The 20,587-nt window shown below is 30.2% G+C and overlaps 1 protein-coding gene across 1 annotated transcript; it reads right to left on the bottom strand.

Annotated features, from left to right (window-relative positions):
- Positions 1–277: 277 nt before the first annotated feature.
- Positions 278–11,853, bottom strand: LOC120085388 (auxin efflux carrier component 6). The gene is made up of 7 exons (XM_039041341.1): positions 11,341–11,853; positions 10,207–10,763; positions 4,863–5,055; positions 3,862–3,947; positions 3,620–3,777; positions 2,710–2,786; positions 278–744 (listed from the first exon to the last, which is right to left on the bottom strand). Exons 1-7 carry the CDS (start codon positions 11,769–11,771, stop codon positions 678–680), a joined length of 1,569 nt encoding a protein of 522 aa, XP_038897269.1. The 5' UTR covers positions 11,772–11,853; the 3' UTR covers positions 278–677.
- Positions 11,854–20,587: the final 8,734 nt, after the last annotated feature.

The raw sequence follows: 20,587 nt of genomic DNA, 5'->3' as shown, positions 1-20,587 counted from the left end.
TAGAAATTTGTCATTATGATGTTTTTAGAAAAATCATCTATTTCCCTCATGATTTTTTCCAACACGAAAGTCTTAAATGATGGTTGCTGAAACTTTAAGCAAACAATCAGCAAGAAATTAATTACTTAAAAAAAAAAATGCTTTGACCAACCATAATCATACGCCATTAATTAACTAAATAAACAACATATGATTTTTATTCTCCCACGAAAATATTTGAACATGCCATATATTCCTCCTTCGAAGATTTTACCTTTCAAATTTTCAAACTACATCATTACCGTCATAATATAGTTGATAGTTTTACTATAAAAAACAATCACATATTACAATAGTGATACAAATTTTCAAATTCATATTATCAGAGACACTCACATTTGAATAAATTTGTCTCGTTCTTTCAATCTTAAAATCCCATTTGACTTTTGAGTGTAGACATTTTTATAATGACAAAAGGTGGAGGTAGAATAATATTATATCGATGTTAAAATGGGGCCGACATATTACACAATAACACAACATCAATTGTCGGCAATGAACATGAAGGCGACATGAAATGTTCTTTTTCTTTTTTCCCTCAAACTGCAAGAAGTTGTCTACTTATGATTCGATTTTTCTCATGTTTTCAATGCCTTGGATGTTTTTTCTTCTTTCTGTTGGTTCTTGTGATGGATCTTTCAAAGGCCCAATAGAATGTAATAAATGAGAGTTATTGGTAGAGAAACTAGCATTCCGAATATTACCCTGAAATTATAAGAATATATGTATTTAATAATAATAACATGCCAAATAAAATTCAAAACATTTAAGAATTGGGTTAAATCATAAATTTAATCTTGAAACTTTTCAGAGTTATGCTTAATAGGTCATTAAATGTTTGAAATGTGTCAAGTTAGGAACATTAAGTTTTTGATTTTGTGTATTATAAGTTCTTCATCTAGTTCACATTTCTTTACAATTCTTACCTCTAAACTTTGTGTCTAATAGAAATTTCGGCTTTGAATTTTATGTTATGTAAATTTGAGAATTTCAAAAGACGTGAAGTAAAGAGTCTACGCATTTATAGGTTTACTTTTTAATTAAAAAAAAAAACCAAAAACTAATTATTACTAAACTGGGTCTTAATGATTTAGTTTATGTTATTTTAACATAAGAGTTTAGGTTAATTATTTTATATGATAAAACTGTCGAAAATATTTTCAAGTGTAGCAAAATATCATTGTTTATCAGTGAAGATCGTGATAGACATCTAATATTAGGTGATAGATTGTGTTAGATGTCTATTGCGGTCTATCACGGATAGATAGTGACATTTTACTCTATTTGTAAATAAGTTGAATAATTTTTTATTTGAAAACAACCCAAAAATTTGTGTACATAATTTTGGTATTTTGAAATATTATATTTTTTGTACAACGAATTCTTTTTTTTTCTTTATTCATTTTTTTCTTCTTATTTAATATTATGATTCTTCTACTATTTATTTATTTGATTTTATTCCATTGTTCCTTAAAATATATAAATTTCTTTTGAATAAATTTTAAAACAAATTTAACTAAAAAACTATCATAGCATGTATGCATATATTATATTTAAAAAAAATTGAGTGAGATGTATCACTTTGGCTAGTTAATGTATAATATTTAGCATTAAGGTAGTAAATTAATATATATTTTAAAAATAGTACGATATTTACAAATATATAAATATAAGAAATAACAAAATATATGAAGGTGGTATTCTAACTTTCTATTTGTTCTTTCGTTTCTGTTAACCAAAAAAAAAAAAGAAAAAATCATATTTTTTTGGTGGTGGGGATCTTTTTCTAATTAAAAAAATATTAAAATACACTCAATAACTATCTCTTGTAAAAGAAGTTAATGTTTTATATGAAAAATACTGTTAAAACAGTTTTTAGATTATTATTTTACATTCATTTCCTTTTACAAATTTACTATATTTAATAAAGTAAGAAAATGATAAATTTATTTCGTTTAAAAAATTAAAAGTAGGTAAACATGAATATATATATATATATATATACACACACACATATATATATATATATATTTTCTAAAAGTGGAATACAAAAATATATATACTATGCCAAAAGAATTACCACCTCTTCCTTCCACACAAAACACTACTTTTTAAAGAAACTTTATAATTGACTATTTTTCTCCTAAAAGTAAATAAATATTTCTAAAAGTTCCAAAGACACAATTAATTATCAAATATGAGATCACCAAACACCCTAATATATTTAGAAGTGTATTAAAAAGATATTAAAAACCTCTCTCACAGTATTGAAAATAACTTGTGAGACCTTAGACCATTACCAAAATAATAATAATAATAATAATAAACTTTTAAAAAAATAATAGTAAAACACCTTTTTTTAATAAAAAAAAAAAAAGTTAAATATTTGTTTTAAAATGTTTCGATCATTGGACCTCCAAACTACTCCAGATAATAAAATGGATTATTTTCAAATAAAAGAACATGAGTAAACTTATTTACAAATATAGTAAAATGTCAGTGTATATCAATGATAGACAATGATAGAATGTTTATCACTATATATCACTAATAGATACTGAAATTTTGTTATATCTAAAAATATTTTCAATAATTTTTTTATTTAAAATAATTACAATAATAAAATTCATAAATACAAATTAAAAGAATAAAAAGGTTTGATATACTAACCCAGTACTGAGAATATCAGGATGCAACCCATATTCACGGGCAAAAACGAACGGCACAATTCCTTGTGGAAGAGCTGCCTGAACAATATATATATATATAAGTAAAAGAATTAAATAAAATTATATAATATAATGAATAAATACACAACAAACTAGTAGTAGGGATTAATTTAAGATTTTTTGAAATTACATGGACTAAAATTAGACATTTGAAAGTTTGATGATTAAAATTAAACAAATTTCAAAGTATAGGGATCAAAATGATATTTTGACCGATTTTTATACTGCTTGAGAACTTTTGTATCCAATTACATAATTAAACAAATGATATATACTTTTTCCTAAAAAAAGTGATATACTTTGCTAAGAATGTCATTCAAATTTATGTTCCAAATTAGAACCAACCATTAGTTTGTAATGATTGTATTTTTATACATAAATTTTCTTTTTAACAATTTGATCGTTGAACTTCAATACTTTTCAATTTGTAGCCGTAACAAATTAGGCTAGGCACTATCCCTGATAAAAATCAAAATTAATAAGACTTAATCAAAATTAATAAGACTTAATCAAAATTTGTTCTATACATAATAAAAATCAACTCTTATTTTGGATGACATTAATATGACGAATACAAAAGTATAAGAACTAAATAGTTACCAAATTAAATTATTTTCATCTATGAAAAAGTACAAGGACAAAAAGTACTATATATTTTACCCATTTTATATTAAGAGTAATGATTAAAATACAAATTTCAATTTTAATTATCATGCTTCTAATAAATTATAAATTTAATCTTTACTATTCGTTTATGGTTGATTTTGTTGAAACTTTTTAAATTTGTATTAACATTTTCATTAATTTTTGTTGAATTACTTAGGAACAAAATTGAACAAACTCGAAAGTACCTGAACAATGGCAGTGTGTAAACGAACACCTCTTAAGCCAACAGCAAGTGAAGCAGCTGACATTGCTATGGGTCCAAACAAAAATCTTATTCCCATCCCTAAAGCTGCCCTCTTTCCCCCACATCCTATCATTTTTGGCTGCAATCCCATGAACAAACCTACACACCATTTTGTTCCTTAATTTCTTGTCATGTAACATGTCACAAAATTAAACAACAAAACAAGTGTGTTAGTTGTGTTACCTAAGCTGAACATTGCCATTCCCAAACCAGCATCTGAGATTATTTTTATCGACTCTTTCACCAAACTTGGCATTTCCACCTTCCATCTAAAGTCGCATGTGAAATGTATAAATCACGAATTAGGGTTTGTTTTAAATCACTTTCTAAAGGCTTAAAACGAAAACTTCGAAATCATTTCAAACAAACTATTATTTGATAAAGTAATTGTTGAAGTGTTACTTTAGTCTTTGAACTTTTTGGTCAAATATGTCCCTCGACATCAATAAATTTATGGCATATTCTACACTTTTAAAAACTAATAATTGATCCAGTTAATGTGAAATTGAGAAATTTATGTCTAAACCACACTTTAACTGCTTTAAATTTTGAAAATTTTATTTGTTCTTTTTTATAACTTCTTTACCATGGATTTCATCTCTTCTAACAAAAATTAAACTTTATATTCTTAATTAGGCTAAATTTTAAAAACACAAAACCAAGTTTTTAAAAACTATTTTTTTCTCTCCTTTTAGTTTTCAAAACATTACTTGATATTTGAAAATTAAATATTCTAAACAAAAATCGATAACAAAACAAAGAAATCAATGTGTAGAAGTTTTGTTTTATAATAGCCTAATTTTCAAAAAACCAAATTATTATCAAACAGGTGCCTAAACTTTTAAACTTTTGTTTAATAGGCATTCCTCAAAACTAAAAAATGTTCAATGTGACATATTCAATATTATTTTAAAATAAACGAATCTATTAGACATAAAACTAAAAGTTTAATATCATATTTATACAATTTCATTTGATATATGATAGATTTGTTAATCTTAAAAGGTATTGAGTATATGAAAGACTTTTTCGATATAAAAGTAAAAATTTAGAGAACTTATTTGATATTTTTTTGGTACTGTGACATGAAAAAAAAGTTGAAAACAGCCCATTAAAAAAGATTTAAAACGTCCTATTCAGTAAACTAAAGTTGAAATCTGAGTTAGAATAGAATATAAACTTACTTGAATGAGACAAGGGACCAAAGAAGGGCAAGAGCACTTGAATAAGTATTTGGATTACGAGACAACTTTCGAGTAACCACTGTTAGAATAAGCTTTATCATCACAAATGCTTTGGGCATTTCTTGGCTTCTTTTTGCTTCTACTTCCTCACCCATCGCCGTTATGGAGCTGTCCCTAAAGCTAATTTCTTTTTCTGAATACCCAAAATACAAATACACATGTATCCCAAATCATTTCATCAAATATTAGTTTTCATGACACTACAACCATGAGAAAAAGTGTCATAGAAGCTAAACGACGTGTTTTTGTTGATAAAATGTTTGCTTATCTCTAACTTATTAGTTTACTAGCACATTTAAACGTATAAATCAATTTATTGAAAAGGGCATCCAACATCTCTATTTTATAAACTCTTCATTTTTTTTTTTTTTTGGCCAAATGACTTATGATTGAGAAAATTTTATCATTTGATATATTTAGCTTATTAATAAAGATTAATCTTTTTTAATTTTATGTATTTGAAGTTTTCTAAATAGGTTTTAAAGAGGGGTGTTGGTGTTTAATATCATGAATAGAAAAAATTAATTTACACTACAAGAAAAAGAGGCTCTCCTGATGCCTAAAACAACCGTCAGGAGATATATCATCGGGAGAGAGGATCTCGTTCGACTACGTAAGGGCAGCATCGAGAGTTAGCGATAACTCTCAACGCCATATATAAGTCGTTCGGAGATAGGTCCAAACTCCCGATAGGTCGACAATATGCATCAGGAGTTGGGGACATGGAAGCCACATTGAACAAACTCCTGAAGAATTAAATAAATCGTTGGAAGTTTGGTGGGAACTCCCAGTGGATCTCTCGACGGCTCACGATAACCATCGGGAGATGGGTTATAAAACCCCAAATCGAATAAGGTAGATCAGATTTGCCTTCTTCAACCTTAGGGTGAGCCGACCAAACGAGAGAGAGAGAGAGTAGCGTTGTAGTTCATCCGCACCTTCCATCGTTCATCTGTTCGCCATCTTCCATAGGTAAGTCGACCATTCGCCCGTCGTTAAGTCGTCCGTTTGCCCGTAGTCTATTGACTATCGTCTGTTCTTCCATCGTCCGGTAAGCCTTTCTCCTTTTTTTTTTTATTTATTAGACCTAAAATGCTTGATTTACTTTAGGAGGATCAACCCACCCACTACCTTAATCTAACTCTAATTTTAGGAGGATCCAGTTCATTAATTCTATTGGATTTATATTCTGCCATACAAATATGCTTTGTTGAATACAATAGATTAATGTTGAAAAGTTTTTCAATTCAATGTGAATATGAAGTAAAACAACAAAGTTAGAGATTAGATGATTCGTTTTTCTTTACAATATATATTATTATGTCATACTTGTCAAGTGAATTCAAACATATTTCAATAATAAGATATTATCTTATTTGAAATTAAAATTTACATTAAGCAATTCAAATTTCTATCCAATTGAAACATCATAGTTAATGAGTTTAATACTAAAAAATTTCTCGTTGTACGGTAGAGTGGGAAATACCTCCATTTGTTACTTGTCAAAATAGTAGAATTTAAGAATTATATGAAGTTCACGAAGTAAACGAATGAAAATAGTACTAGAAATTTTTAGTTTAAAAATATCATGCAGTTATGGTTTTCAAACAACTAGATTTTGATGTGGGGTGGGTTGAGATTGGTTATACTTGTTTTGGAGTTCAACTTGAAATTATTTTGTGCGAGTTGTGGATGTTTATGAAATTTTAATGTTGTGGGGGGTGGGTTGAGATTGGTTATATTTTTTCTAAAGTTCAACTTAGAAATTTTTGTTTGTTTGTTGAAGTTTATGAATTTTGAATGTTGGGAGAGGGGGGTTGATTGAGATTGGTTATACTTGTTTTGGAGTTCAACTTGGAGTTTTTTGTTTGTTTGTGGAAGTTTATGAATTTTGAATATTGTGTGGGATGTGGTGGGGTGGATTGAGATTACTTATACTTATTTTGGAGTTCAACTTGGAGTTTTTTTTGTTTATTTGTAGAAGTTCATGAATTTTGAATATTGTGTGAAATGGGTTGTGTAGAACTTTATGAATTTTGAATGTTGTTTGGGATGGGTTAAGATAAGTTATTCATTTGGATTGTAACTTGTGGTCTTTGTATGGTTGTATAGGTTTCAGGTTGAGAACATATAATGTTGGAAGTGTGTTGATTTTCTTTGTTTTGTAAGATTGTTACTCATTTCTTTGTTTTGTAGGATTGTAGGATTTTATTTGTTTTTAAGAATATTGTAGGAACTAAAAAATATGATTTTTATTTTCTTGTAGGATGATGTTTAGAGATAAGGTGAAAAATATTGTTAGAGATGCTGTGTTCGAGATCATGTGTTGGAGATGTCGTGTTGGAGACGTATTTGTGAAGACATATTTCTTTTGTTTGTTTCTTTTATGTATTTTGCCAACTTTTGTCTATTTTAAGAAAGAACTATGGACTTTATTTGTTGTTTTTATTTCTCATGTGAATTTTTTTGAGTTCCTTAATAATGTTATATAGGTTATTCAAAACTAAAAATAAATTACTATCTCCCGACGAAAAACGTTGAGGGCTGAGTTCAAGTTCAGATTTGAATTTCTAAAATTGAACTCCTGATGGTTTACTAGCCGTCGGGAACTCGAAGTACACCCGACGATGTCTATACATGTGTCGGGAGTGCCGAACTCCCGACGCCGTATAACAGGCATCGGTATTTTCTTCAAATTCCTGACGATATGTGTTGCTGCATCGAGAGTTGTACTCCTGACGGACATATCCTGACCAAACTCTCGATGACAACTATGTCGTCGGGAGTTGATCTCCTGACGCGTTTTTTAGCATTTTCCGGTGATTTGAAGCGTCGAAAAAAGGGTGATTTCTTGTAGTGTTAGTATGTCAATTAATTATTCGTGAAACATAAGATTCCACTCACGACTAATTTGCTCGGAAAGATGATGAGGTATCCTCCTCTTTTCAATGTAGGAACCTCAACAAGTCCTTACATGATAGTGTCTCTTTAGATTTACCATTCATAAATTGTGTCTTCTCTCTTTCTTTCTTTTTTTTTTCCTTTGCAAGTATCCGTTTGAACTTTATATGCTGTAATATCATATTAGAGAACATATAATTTCATCTCACAATCCATTAGCTACTAGAGAAGTAATCATTTATATATTTTATAAAGATGGTTAGTGAGCATGCATTTAATAGAATTTAGGAACATGTCACGTTAACATTTAAAAAAGAAAAATTGTTTAACAATAGACTCAAATAAGATATCTAAAATTTAGACTAAATTAAACACTATGTCATTAAACTTATAGTATAAAAAAATGAAACGTGGTTAGACATCATAATCAAAGGAAAGAAATTTATAGGCATAATAATAATAATGATTAATTATTTTGTTTGCATCATAATTGGATTCTTGACCCCTAACTCTGAATTGGAGAATCAATTAAAGGCATCCTCCATGATTATGCACGTGCTATCTTCTAAATGATGGCACCCTAAATATTCTTAAATAAAACCTCACTAAATCTTTTAAATATTAATTTACCTATGTTTTGACTCTATTAATTTTCTTTTTCCTTTTATCTCCATATTCAAAATTGATTGTAATTGAAGATATTTTCATTAAATATTAATTAATTTGATCAATTAAAAGATAGCTAGATTAGTATCAAACAAGGTTCTAATTCTTAGGGACATTTTGAAATTTTAATTTTGTGTCTTACAGTTTTTTAAAAATAACCGATAAATTTTTAATTTTATATCTAGTAATTCATTAGATTTTTCATCTTGTGTCTATTATAGGTCTTTGACCTATCTAATTATTGAATATGAAATCAATAGTCAGACAATTTTAGTAATTGAAATAGATCTATGAATATTTGAAATTTTATATTATTAAATTCAAGTACATAAATAGAATAAATTTAAAGGCTCAAATAATAAAATGAAAATGTTGAAAATGTAGGGAGTAGAATGAAATATTTGAGGGTTTTGGGATGAAAGTTAAGATTTAAACCAAATTTCTTTTGCATAGCATGGTTGACATGTGTATTTTATAATGTCAGATGTTTGGTTATAAATATATTGTAAAATTTTCAAAATTCTAAAAGTTAAGGCTTTATTTAACACTCTTTTGTGTTTTTTTTATTTTTATTTTTATTTTTGATTAATAGGAATACTCTTTCACGAAAATGAAACTTTTTTACTATTGTTAATATTATTTGGTTTAAATTAAATAAAATACCTGTAAACTTCGTATGGATTTTAACAGTGATTCTAGATCTTAAAATGTTTCATTTCAACTCTTGCACTTTTATTTTTTTTTAAAAAAAAAATAAATATTTCTAGACATGATGTACACAAATATTAACGTGACAATTAAAAACATGTGTAAAAATTTGAAAGTACATGTAACTTTGTTTACGATTAAAGAGCATTGTTATGATTCATTTCAACTCAAGATATAATTGACATCATTTATAAAATAATAAGTAAAATTAATTCTTATACATCAATTATCACATCATTTTACGTGAATGATATTATAAATAACGTCTCTATTGTTATTTTTTTAAAAAAAAAAAACTGTCTCTTTGTCTTTTAATTTTAATACATCAAATCATGTTCTACTGAAAAATACTCTTTTTTTTTTATAACAATCTAAAATTTTAAGAGTTAAAATGAAAACATTTTGAAGTTGAAGGAGTATTTGAGATTTTGTTTCTTCTTAATGTGTAAATTAATATATTTGAGATTTTTTTCCAGTAAATTACATAAATTTGAAGGTTCAATTGTTATCACTTAAGGAGTTTAATTTTTACAATTATTATTAAGTTAAGGGTCTAATTCTAACACTTCTATAAGTTTGAGAGCTCAAATTTTATAATTAAATATTGAAGGCATAATTGTAATTACTATCATATTTTAAGGGTGGTTCTTACAATTTATCTTTTTTTTTGCGATATGCGAGTTAGGAGATCGAATCTCAGATTCAAAAGTTGATAGTACAAGTTTATGTTAGTTGAATTATATTCGTGTTGATTTGAAATGTTTTCTTTAAATTGAGTTTATTATTATTTATTTATTTTAATTTTAAAACTAAATATGGTTAGTTAATTCTGTTAACAAGGGGTGGCCCACCTCCCAGTCTTTTAGGAGACAAAACGTACAAATGCCACCTGAAAAGTATCTGTCCACTTTCCCCAACGTTGTTTGTTTTTATTTTACTCTAATTAGTCCTTTTCAAAACGACACTGTCTTGTCCCTTCACCTCCTAAAAACGACAACAATCTACGTACCTGGCAATTCAGCTTTGTATCCTTGTCCCTCTACTCCATTCTCTGGCGACTCCCACGCCATCTTCACCACCGGACTCCCCTGCCGGAATATTCTCCCTCCCACCGGGGACCTCCCCCACATCGGCGTGTTCCCTGCCATGTCCATCTCATTGAAGTTTGATGCGCGTGGTGTCGGTTGCAGCGAGTACGCATCCGATGACCCATACCCTGATCCCAAGTCAAACGACACGTCGGTTGATCGATGTGGCCCGTGGGGTTGAGTCGGGGTATTGATGGAGAAGATTTCAACATTGGAGAGATTTGAGGCTCTTGGAGTAATGCCGATGGACGACAGGCCAGAGCTAGGTGCCGATGAGGTCGAACGGCAAATTCGTACTCGAATTTGACCTCGTGTGTCGATGTCCGTTTCCGTTAAGAGTTTATCTCGACCGTCAAGAGAAATGATGTCAGCATCGACTTCGATTTTAGCTATGGCCGCGGCAGTAGAGCCAGGGAATTGGTTTTGTATCAATAAGGTCGCAGCTCTATATTCAAAGAGGAAGAGCAATAATGTATACCTACAAAATAAGATATCAAACTTTATATCAAAATCTTTCATTATAATTTTTGTAACATTCTGATATGAATATAATTGAATCATGCACTCTAATTGTACATAGTATAATAATTACTCACATATCACACGAGTGTTTATATATTATACCAAACTTATACTTTTGCTGCCTTTATAAAGCAATTAATGAAAAATCCAGTTTAGTGTAATTTCAAAAATAAAAAAGAAAAAAAGAGAAAAAAGTCTAAACAAACAATAGGCCCACAAACTTTGTTTTCCAACCAATAAATCCAAATTCTTCTTCAAGTTTCATTAAAAAAAAAATCAAATCTGAGGTTCAAACTTTCTACATACATAACGTTTTAAAACTTTAAACTAAGCTTTCGATATAATTCGAAAAAATTAATTAAACTAAGTCTAACTTGTTTTTAATAATTGAAACGAGGTATATATGTTTAAAATAAAAATTTTGAAATTGTCTTAAATAACAAACAATATACGATCATCAGCCACATTGTCTCGACAAAAACAAAATAAATGAATGGATTTAAGGAGGAAGGAAAGAAAAAAAATTTATATACCAAACGATGCACTGAAGAACAACGAGTTGGACCATGAGGGGCTGCGTGAAATCACCATACATGGCATTGAGAAGAGGGATTCCCATCACCAAAGTGTTAGGCAAAGTAGCCAAAGAAAAGAGAGTGATGACCCAATCCAGCCGCCCGCCGGAGAAGAAAACAGCCCAAACAGAGAGCAAAAGCAAAACAAAAACCTTAGAGATAGTATCAGCCAATATAAATTTAGTGTCCATCTCAAAAGGGTTGTTCTGAGAAATGAAGTGGAATGATAGTATCGGCACTGCAAACACCGCCACGAAACGGTTGATTCCGGCACATTGCTCCGCCGTGAAAATCTTCCACCACTTCACAGAACTGTAAGCCACTAGCATTGCGAAGTACAGTGGAACCATCGCACACATCACCTTGTAGAAATCTTCCACTGTTATCATTTTGTCTTTTTTGGTCTTTTCAAATCTCTATGTGATGGGGAGGAAGAGTTGTGATTATTTTATAAAGGTGAATAAGGAGCCAAATTACCTCTCCAATCAACAGTGGATTTGTAGAGGGTGTTTTAAAGATTACGAACTCTTTCCATAGATAGTGCTTCGTTGACTATTTCAAAATTTTGTTTTAATTAAATATTCGTTTGAATTTCATGTGCTTTAATAACATATTAAAGAAAGGTAAAAGACCAAAAATCTTTTTAACGTGTGATATTCAACGTCTCTTAAATATTGGTTCCATAGATTTATCGTTAAATTTTTTTTAAATAAGATAACATATTTTGAAAAAGTAAGAATAAAAAAATACTTTGAGTGCATTCGAGACTATATCCATCCTTGTAAAGTTCACCCAACTTCTCAATCACAAGTTTTCATGTGGCAACTTTTCTTTTTCAAAAGAACATATACTTTTTCTATTTAGACGGTGCATGAAAATGAATGCAATCAAGAATTATTCTAAGAATAATTTGTCACGTGTCAAATTATGATTAGATAATATGGTGGAATGTACAAAAATAGGTGTTGTGTGAAATATACCTAAATATTTTTTTTTCATTAAATACTAAAATATCCCATATCAAAATGTCAGTAGGAGTTGATTAAACAATTTAGTTATTATTACCAACTGGTGTAGGAAAATATAATCCTTATTTAATTATATACATATACTTGGAACACAATGATGAAACACAATAGTCAATTATATGTGCTACAATTCAATGTACTAGGTAGTAATTATTATATATAACAATGTATGATTGATTAGTTAATTTAGAGATAAGTTTTCTTGCCACAATAATATTATCAAATAATTATATAGCATCTATATTTTTAAATAGTATTAACACCACACATGCTATGCTATGTATTCTCAATATCTATATATATAAAAGGATAGCAAATTGTAGAGTTAGTGCCATTTGCTAAACACTAGACCAATTAAGTTAAGAGAGTACAATTGGAGAGAGTGAAAATAAACTAAAACAAAAAGAAAAACACAAATTAACAGTTAAGAAATTTCAATATACTATTTGTTTGATAATCTAAAGCGAAGCGTTGGATTGGTCCTTATATAATTGTAAAATTGATCATGTTGGAATATCTTGAATCTGTTATCTGGCAATACACCATGTTGATGGTTTAGGGATAATGTCCCGAAACCTAAATTGTATATGCATTATATGTTATTTAAGATTTTGAATGTAGAGTTTAGAGGGATGTCATATATAAACTCGTTAATCTCATTGGTGTCTCTGTAATTGTATTATATGATATTCTCCTCTAATAATAAAATTGCTCTCTCCCTCTACCCGTGAAGGTAGCTAACACATTGTTAGTAAACAACTTATTTTGTTCTTTACAGTTCACGTTTTGCTTTTCAATTTGGTTCTTTCATATACCTGATCCTATGGCTTCTTACCCACAATCATGTTGAACATTGTAAATGATTGACATTTTTAAGGCCATGTATTGTTGGATTTTGATAAAATGTTAGAAATACAGTTGTCCCACATCGAAAATGTTCAAAGAAGCGATGAGTTCCAAGTAATATAAAATGAGCCTATATCTTTAGTTTCAAATTGTTCATGTTAGATACCTTTTAAGCTTCAGTATGCTAACTTTAGTTAAATTTCCTTTTGTCTTCTCTTGTTTGAGAGTGAGAAAAAAGAATATGAGTGTATAAAAGCTTTTAGAGAGTGCACTTGTAATTGACATTTTTCTTTTTTGGTGAATTGTGGGTTTTCTCTATTTTGGAGTTTTCTACCTAAATTTTTGTATTTGTTAGTTTCGTTATTTTAATTTAATTTTTTCATTTTCATTTTCTTTTTTTCTTTTTTTCTTTTTTTTATTCTTATTTCTACAAATAGTAGTGAGAGATTTTTCCCAATAACTATATGCACAAAATTTTAAGGTCCTGGAATTTGACTTTGCAAGTGTTGTTCTTAACCAATTAAAAAGTTATTCTAAACAAACCCTAAAGGCATATTTGGGAGTGATTCTAAAATGGTTAAAATCACTTTTGTCATTTTCAAAAGGGTTATTTTCAAATATAGGAAAATGAATCAAAATATTTACAAATATAGCAAAATTTCATTTTCTTTCTGTGATTGACCACGATAAACTACTACCGTGTCTATTTATATCATGATCAACAGAAACTGTGATATTTTGCTGCTATTTTAAATATTTCCAATAGTTTTATCATCTAATAATATTCCTTTTCAAAATTATTATGAAATATGTTTTTAATCCTTCAAAACTAATTTTGATGATATGATAAATACATTTAAAAATATAAAATTTAACATTAAATTAATTTTGAGTGACTAAAATTATAAGTAATTTTGACAATTTTAAAATCACTCTTAAACATGAACTAAAATTAAATGTGGTTAAGAAGAGTCTTCCAGACAAAACTTAAAGGACACACTGATGTCTAAAGATGAGTTATTTTTGTCTATGATAAACATTGGACTCAATGCTAATTAATTAACCATGTCAGTTGATCTAATAAATGTTTGGTTATGTTGGTTGCCTTTATCTCTAACCCTAACTAAATAAATTAAATGAAAGGAACTTATTTAATGCAATGGGACAATGAAATACTTAGCACACAGATGGAATAGAGAAAAAGTAAAACAAAAGAATATTTTTATTTGAAGGTTTTTGCAGAGTCTTTTAAAGAGTTGGTTTTTTTTTAACCATCATTTTATTAAAAGTGTGAGAACTTTTGTAAATAACACAAATGTATTTACTTTTTTTGCAGTTTTTGTGTAAATTATGGTAGCAAAGTGACAAAGAAAACAGCATTTTGCATCTGAAAAAATGTTTGTGGGGACTCTCTTCCTCTTTCAGCCTGCAAACTGCCCACATGTGTATATATATCACTCTTCTCCAACATTTTCTTATGTCATAAATTGTTTTCCTTACCAACCCTTTTACATTAATTTAGCTTCAATGATTTGATTCTCACTCTGTAGGTTTGAAAAATTGTAGAAGACACATTAAGTTGAACATCAATATCAATTGAAAAAGAAATGAGAATACAGAAGTTTGAACACTAGACTTTCTGCTTTGATATCATGTTACATAACTAACTAACCCAAAGACAATAGGTTATGATAAATTTAATTATATCACATTTTAATAGTTTGATTTGAGTTTCATCTCAATCATCTCAAAATTTGTAGGGAAATAAATTGCGAAAATCATCCCTAAAGTGTGGTGTTAGTTGTGATTATATCCACAAACATTTAATAGTAAAAATTGAGCCCTCAAAGTTACAAGTTTTAAAATTGGACCCTCGAAGCACACTCTTTCTTTCATTGTGGTGTGGTGATGATCATCGGAGGAGTAATCATCCTCGCTCTGAGTGCTTGCTGAAATGCATCTAAAATATGTGTTATTTGTCTTGGATTCAGAATAGTTTTCAAATGATTTTATTAGATTTCAGTTTGTTTGCTAGTGTTCTTTAGAGATTCTGAGTTAAAAAGAGCTAAAACGGACCAAATTTGTCCAAGATAGTCAAACCGAGTCAATCATAAAAAAAGATAGAGAAAAAACCAAGGAATGCCCAAAATAGGGCATCGCCACGACACCCTACGACGAATAGTGCTATTCAAAGAAGTATCATGCATGCAAAAGAAAGGCACTAGCACCACACCACTATGCAAGAGTGCCACATTAAGGAGAAATGGTGTTAAGGCCAATTTAAGGAAAGTTTTATGTAACTTTTGGAAAGTTTTTCCATTTCAACTAGGGTTTTTGGCCGGCCACAATCATCTAGTTTTGGGATTTTTTCTATGCCTGGAGAAAGTTATGAGTAGAGTACAGAGGTCCTTGATGTCGGAGTTGATTGAAGAGCGTTGAAGGGTCGAAATCACCACAGAGATGGTACTGGAATGTCAAATAACACCTCTCTCTTTTGTATCTTTGATCCTTCTTTCATTACAAGATTTTTTACTTGTTCCAATATGTTTTGCCCGATGCATCCATTTTTGTTGGCATAAACGTATTTATTCCGACAAAAATTTAATGCATCGGTCAAAATATGGCAACATGGACATTTTTTAAAAGAAATTTATGCCAAAAAAATTCAAACTTATCCCGACGAAATATGCATTGGCAAAAGACATTAAAAAACCCACACTATTCTTTTTCCCCCTAACCGCACACTACCACCACACCCACTGATTGGTTTTCCTTCTTTTTGCTTTTTCCTAATAAATGTGTCTATGGGTTGTGTTCATGTTATTATTCTGATAATGAGTTTTGTTTTTAATAAAATTGATATATAAATCCATTTAAAATAAGCTTTTAGTTGTTCTGTTTTTTTTTTTTCTCTTTCTTTTAAGATGGATTTATGTATTTGTTTCATATTGGAATTAGGATATTCATTTATATATGAATGAAATTGTTATTCTATATTTGGTTTGTATGGATGGATATAATGAAGGATGGATTATTTGTGTATTTTGGTTTTGATTTTGTATATGAGATTCATTTGTTAATATTAAAGTTTAATCTTTCCTTTTTATGGATATAATATGCTTTAAGTTTTAAAATGGAATTGCTAAGGATGTTTAATTAACTAAATTTCACACTTTTTACTTGCTAGTGTTAAATTTCACAGTTTATTCATTTGGTTCAACGATGAATAAGGATTGGATTAAGTTTAGAGATAGATTTTCAAGAGAATACATTGATGGAGTTGTACAATTCATGGAAGTGGCAAATTTTATGTGTTTGTTGTACTTATTGTTTACATAAATTGGTTGAACTAATAAATTATAATTTGTGTAGGAAAAAAATAGAGAAGAATAAGAAGAGTATAGAATGTTTCAATTTCAATCATTATTGTGGGTCGAAATTCTTTCTTTAAGTGCAAAATGAATTTGTATGGCATGATACAAATTCATTATTGTTTTATTCATTTCCCATTGAATGTAAAGAATAAATTTGTTTATTGAATTACAGACGATGGATCTTCGAACAACTAGGTACATTATGACAACGTTTAGTTCTTGGTTAGTGAATTTAATAACTTAATTCGGTTGTTTATGGCTATCCTGCAATTATGGTAGCCACCTCAAATAAGAGCATTTTAGTACATTTAGGAATTTCATTTGTTTGTTTTGTGGCTATCCTACAGTTATGGTAGCTACTTTAAATATGTGTGTTTTAGTGTACTTGTTGCCACTTTATGGTCTAAATGGCATTTAGGTGGAACTAGGACACATTCGTAGCTTGAGAGAGAGAGAGGGAGGGGGGGATGTATATATTGTAATTATTTTTTAGATTATCTAAAAGTCTAATTATACAGTTTGAAGAAACTTTGTTATTGGATTTATTTATAGGGATCCGAGAGTTGAGTTATATGTTTTTAAAACTATCGAATGACGGGTTTAGCCTTGAAAGACTTTATGTGGATTTAGGGGACAGAGATTCACTTCGACGCTTTCTATACATTTGTTGCTACTTTGTGGTTTAAATTGCGTTTAGGTGGAACTAGGACACGTTCGTAGCTTGGGAGGGAGGGGGCGGAGGCGGGGAGAGGGGATGTATATGTTGTAATTGTGTTTTAGATTATCTTGAAGCTTAATTGTAGACTTTAAAGGAACAAGTTCTTGCCTTATTTATAGGGATCCGTTAGTTATGGATATATATGTTGTAATTGTTTTTTAAATAATCTAAAAGCCTAATTGTGCACTTTAAAGGAACTTGGTTCTTGAATTTATTTATAGGGATCCGAGAGTTGAGTTATATGCTTTTAAGACTATCGAATGACGGGTTTAGCCTTGGAAGAATTTAGGTGGATTTAGGGGGGAGAGATTCACTTCGACGCTTTCTATGCATTTGCTACTACTTTGTAGTTTAAATGACGTTTAGGTGGAACTAGGACATGTTCATAGCTTGGGAGGGAGGGGGTGGATGTATATATTATAATTGTGTTTCAGATTATCTTGATGCTTGATTGTGGAATTTAAAGGAACAAATTCTTGGCTTATTTGTAGGGATCCATTTGTTGTGGATGTATATGTTTTAATTCTTTTTTAAATTATCTAAAAGCCTAATTGTGCACTTTAAAAGAACTTTATTCTTGGATTTATTTATAGGGATCCAAGAGTTTAGTTATATGCTTTTAGGACTATCGAATGACGGGTTTAACCATGAAAGAAATTTTAGGTGGATTTAGNATATGTTGTAATTGTGTTTATATCTTGAAGCCTAATTATGGAAGGAACAAGTTCTTGGCATATTTGTAGGGATCCGATAGTTGTGGAGATTTAAAGGGCGTTTATCTATTTGTTTAAGTGGATTTATGACATATTCGTAATGTGGGGGAGGGTTCACGTCTTAATTATAACCATTTTAATCTCTTTTTAGAGAGTAAAATGGTTGTTTGTGTGTTAATGTTTTAATTATAAACATTGATGACATGTTTGTAGCTTGAGAGAGGGATCTATTGAATGAGAAATTTCGACGAATCACAAGTTACCACATCATCAAAGAAAGTCCAATCCTATTGGAAAAATTATAAGTTGGATCAGGCGAGTAATTAAAGTCCCTCGGGCCTAATCCAATTCAAGCCCATGGTGAAATTTTAGACCAAATTAAAGATTAAGCCAAAGCTCAATTTGGGCTCAATAAAGCAAATGGGCCCAAGCCCATGAAAGTCAATGAGAAACCTTTATAAATAGAGGTCTTACCTCTTCATTTGAGGGGGAGGTTGGAAGAATGGAAGACCAAAGCTCTCTGAAGATCTGAAATTTTGAAGCTCCGAGGATCTGAAGAACACAACTCCTCCAAAGTTCTAAAGATCAGAAGACATACTAAAATTTTGAAGATCAAAAGACATATTAAAGCTCTGAAGATTTAAGCCACCAAGATCCAAGACTTAAGCTCTTAAAATCCAAATACTGAAGCTCCTAATTCTTGAAAACCAATGCTATTAAGCTCTCAAGTGTTGAAGACTGAAGCTTCTCAATTTTCTAAGAATGAAGTTCTCAAATACTGAAGAACTGAAGATCAATCTAAATTATTTAAAGCTTTGAAGGTTAGAAGATTTCAACAAACTGGCTGTATTTTCCCAACCTACAAGCTGAATATTCAATCTCCTCAAACCCAAGGGTCAAACCCAAGGCTACTTGTGAACTCTATCAATAGAGAAGCTCTTCTCCTTTGGAGGGGTTAGCAATTCTACACTTCAGAGAACTTAAAAGGAGTTCTCTACAATTAGAAGACTCTTTGACTCTTGAAGCTGACCATGCTTGAAGACAAAAGTCCTTTGGAGATATAAGCATTCTGTCACACCCCGCACCAGATTACCCTCCTAACCTAGACGGTATGGTGACTGCAGCAGTTACCAACCCTTTTACTGGCACTTACTGCCTAACTTATCTTAAAATAATATTCAAACCCTGAATACATACATAATAACACAAAGCTTAACACACTTATATTACAGGGTTTCACAACATTGTTTTTACATAGATAATACAACATAATGAGCCCTATCAAGAATATTAGTCACTAGACAGACACATGTGTACTAACTAATACAGGTCTTCGATTACGCTTCTTTCAACCTGTTTCTTTGAGTGGCAAAGCAGCAGCAAAAAAGTCTTTTGGGAACTGACCGCTACCTGAAAGAAAACATTTGAAAACCTGAGCTAAAAGTCCAATGAGTGACTTAATAAAATATAAATCTCATGCTCAAAACTGAAAGTTTGGAATCATAATACTGAAACTAAAGTATACCAAGCAAACGTGTACATAAAACCTTTAAAACCATTGCATTTGGAACTAGAATCTTAGTTGAGAATGAACATTCATTGCTCTAATTCCCAATGTCAAACCATGGTCGTATGAGACCTCTACTTCGACCTATTCACATTTAACTATGGCTAAGAGATATCCCTACGTCGATTTCTTTCAATATATCAATGGGTATCTCAAGCAATTTCCTTCAAACTTAGCATTGATAACCACTCTTAAACACCATTAAAGATCATTATTCTCTAGTTGAGAACGAGCATACATCGCTGTAGCTCCCAACGTCTGTTATCGGCCAAGAGACCCATATTTCAGCCTTCTTTTGCTGGTGGATGGCCTAAGAGATCCATACTTGGCCTCTCCTTCACAACTACCCATGTGTACGTGGAGGTTTCTATGTACCGTCAACACCTTAGGTACATTTATTCATATACCTTTCCTACCTCCAGTACTCCTCTTCATTGTGTTTAGGAATAACAACGCATATACTTTAGCAATCTTAGGTATATAAACATAGCACACCAAGCTTAGTTTTAACCCTAACGCATGCTTCATACTCTATAAAATAAGTTGGCTTAAATCGTGTTTAATTAGTCTGTAAATATATTAGCATGTGTTAGATATGGAAAACATACTTGAAAAACTCATATATTAGTAACATCATGCATTGATAAACATTCATAAGCATTAACAATTTCAAACTATCCTTATAGTCTATGAGAAGATACAACTGTCTTTATCCTTAGTTGAGAGTGAACTACTAAATCTAACCCTCAACGTCAACCTTAGTCGGGGAGAACTCTTTGTTCAATCCCTTGACGTCGTATTACCTACGTGCACGTGGTTATAATTGAGTACTGTCGAACCTTATGTACCTGATTAGGATACCTTCTCATTGTCCTTCAGTATCCTCAGGTACTTGACTAGGATACCTTCTCATTGTCCTTCAGTATCCTTAGGTACTTGACTAGGATACCTTCTCATTG

Source organism: Benincasa hispida, chromosome 9, assembly GCF_009727055.1.
Source record: "Benincasa hispida cultivar B227 chromosome 9, ASM972705v1, whole genome shotgun sequence".
Classification (NCBI taxonomy): Eukaryota; Viridiplantae; Streptophyta; class Magnoliopsida; order Cucurbitales; family Cucurbitaceae; genus Benincasa; species Benincasa hispida.
This window is presented reverse-complemented; position numbering and strand designations above follow the sequence as displayed.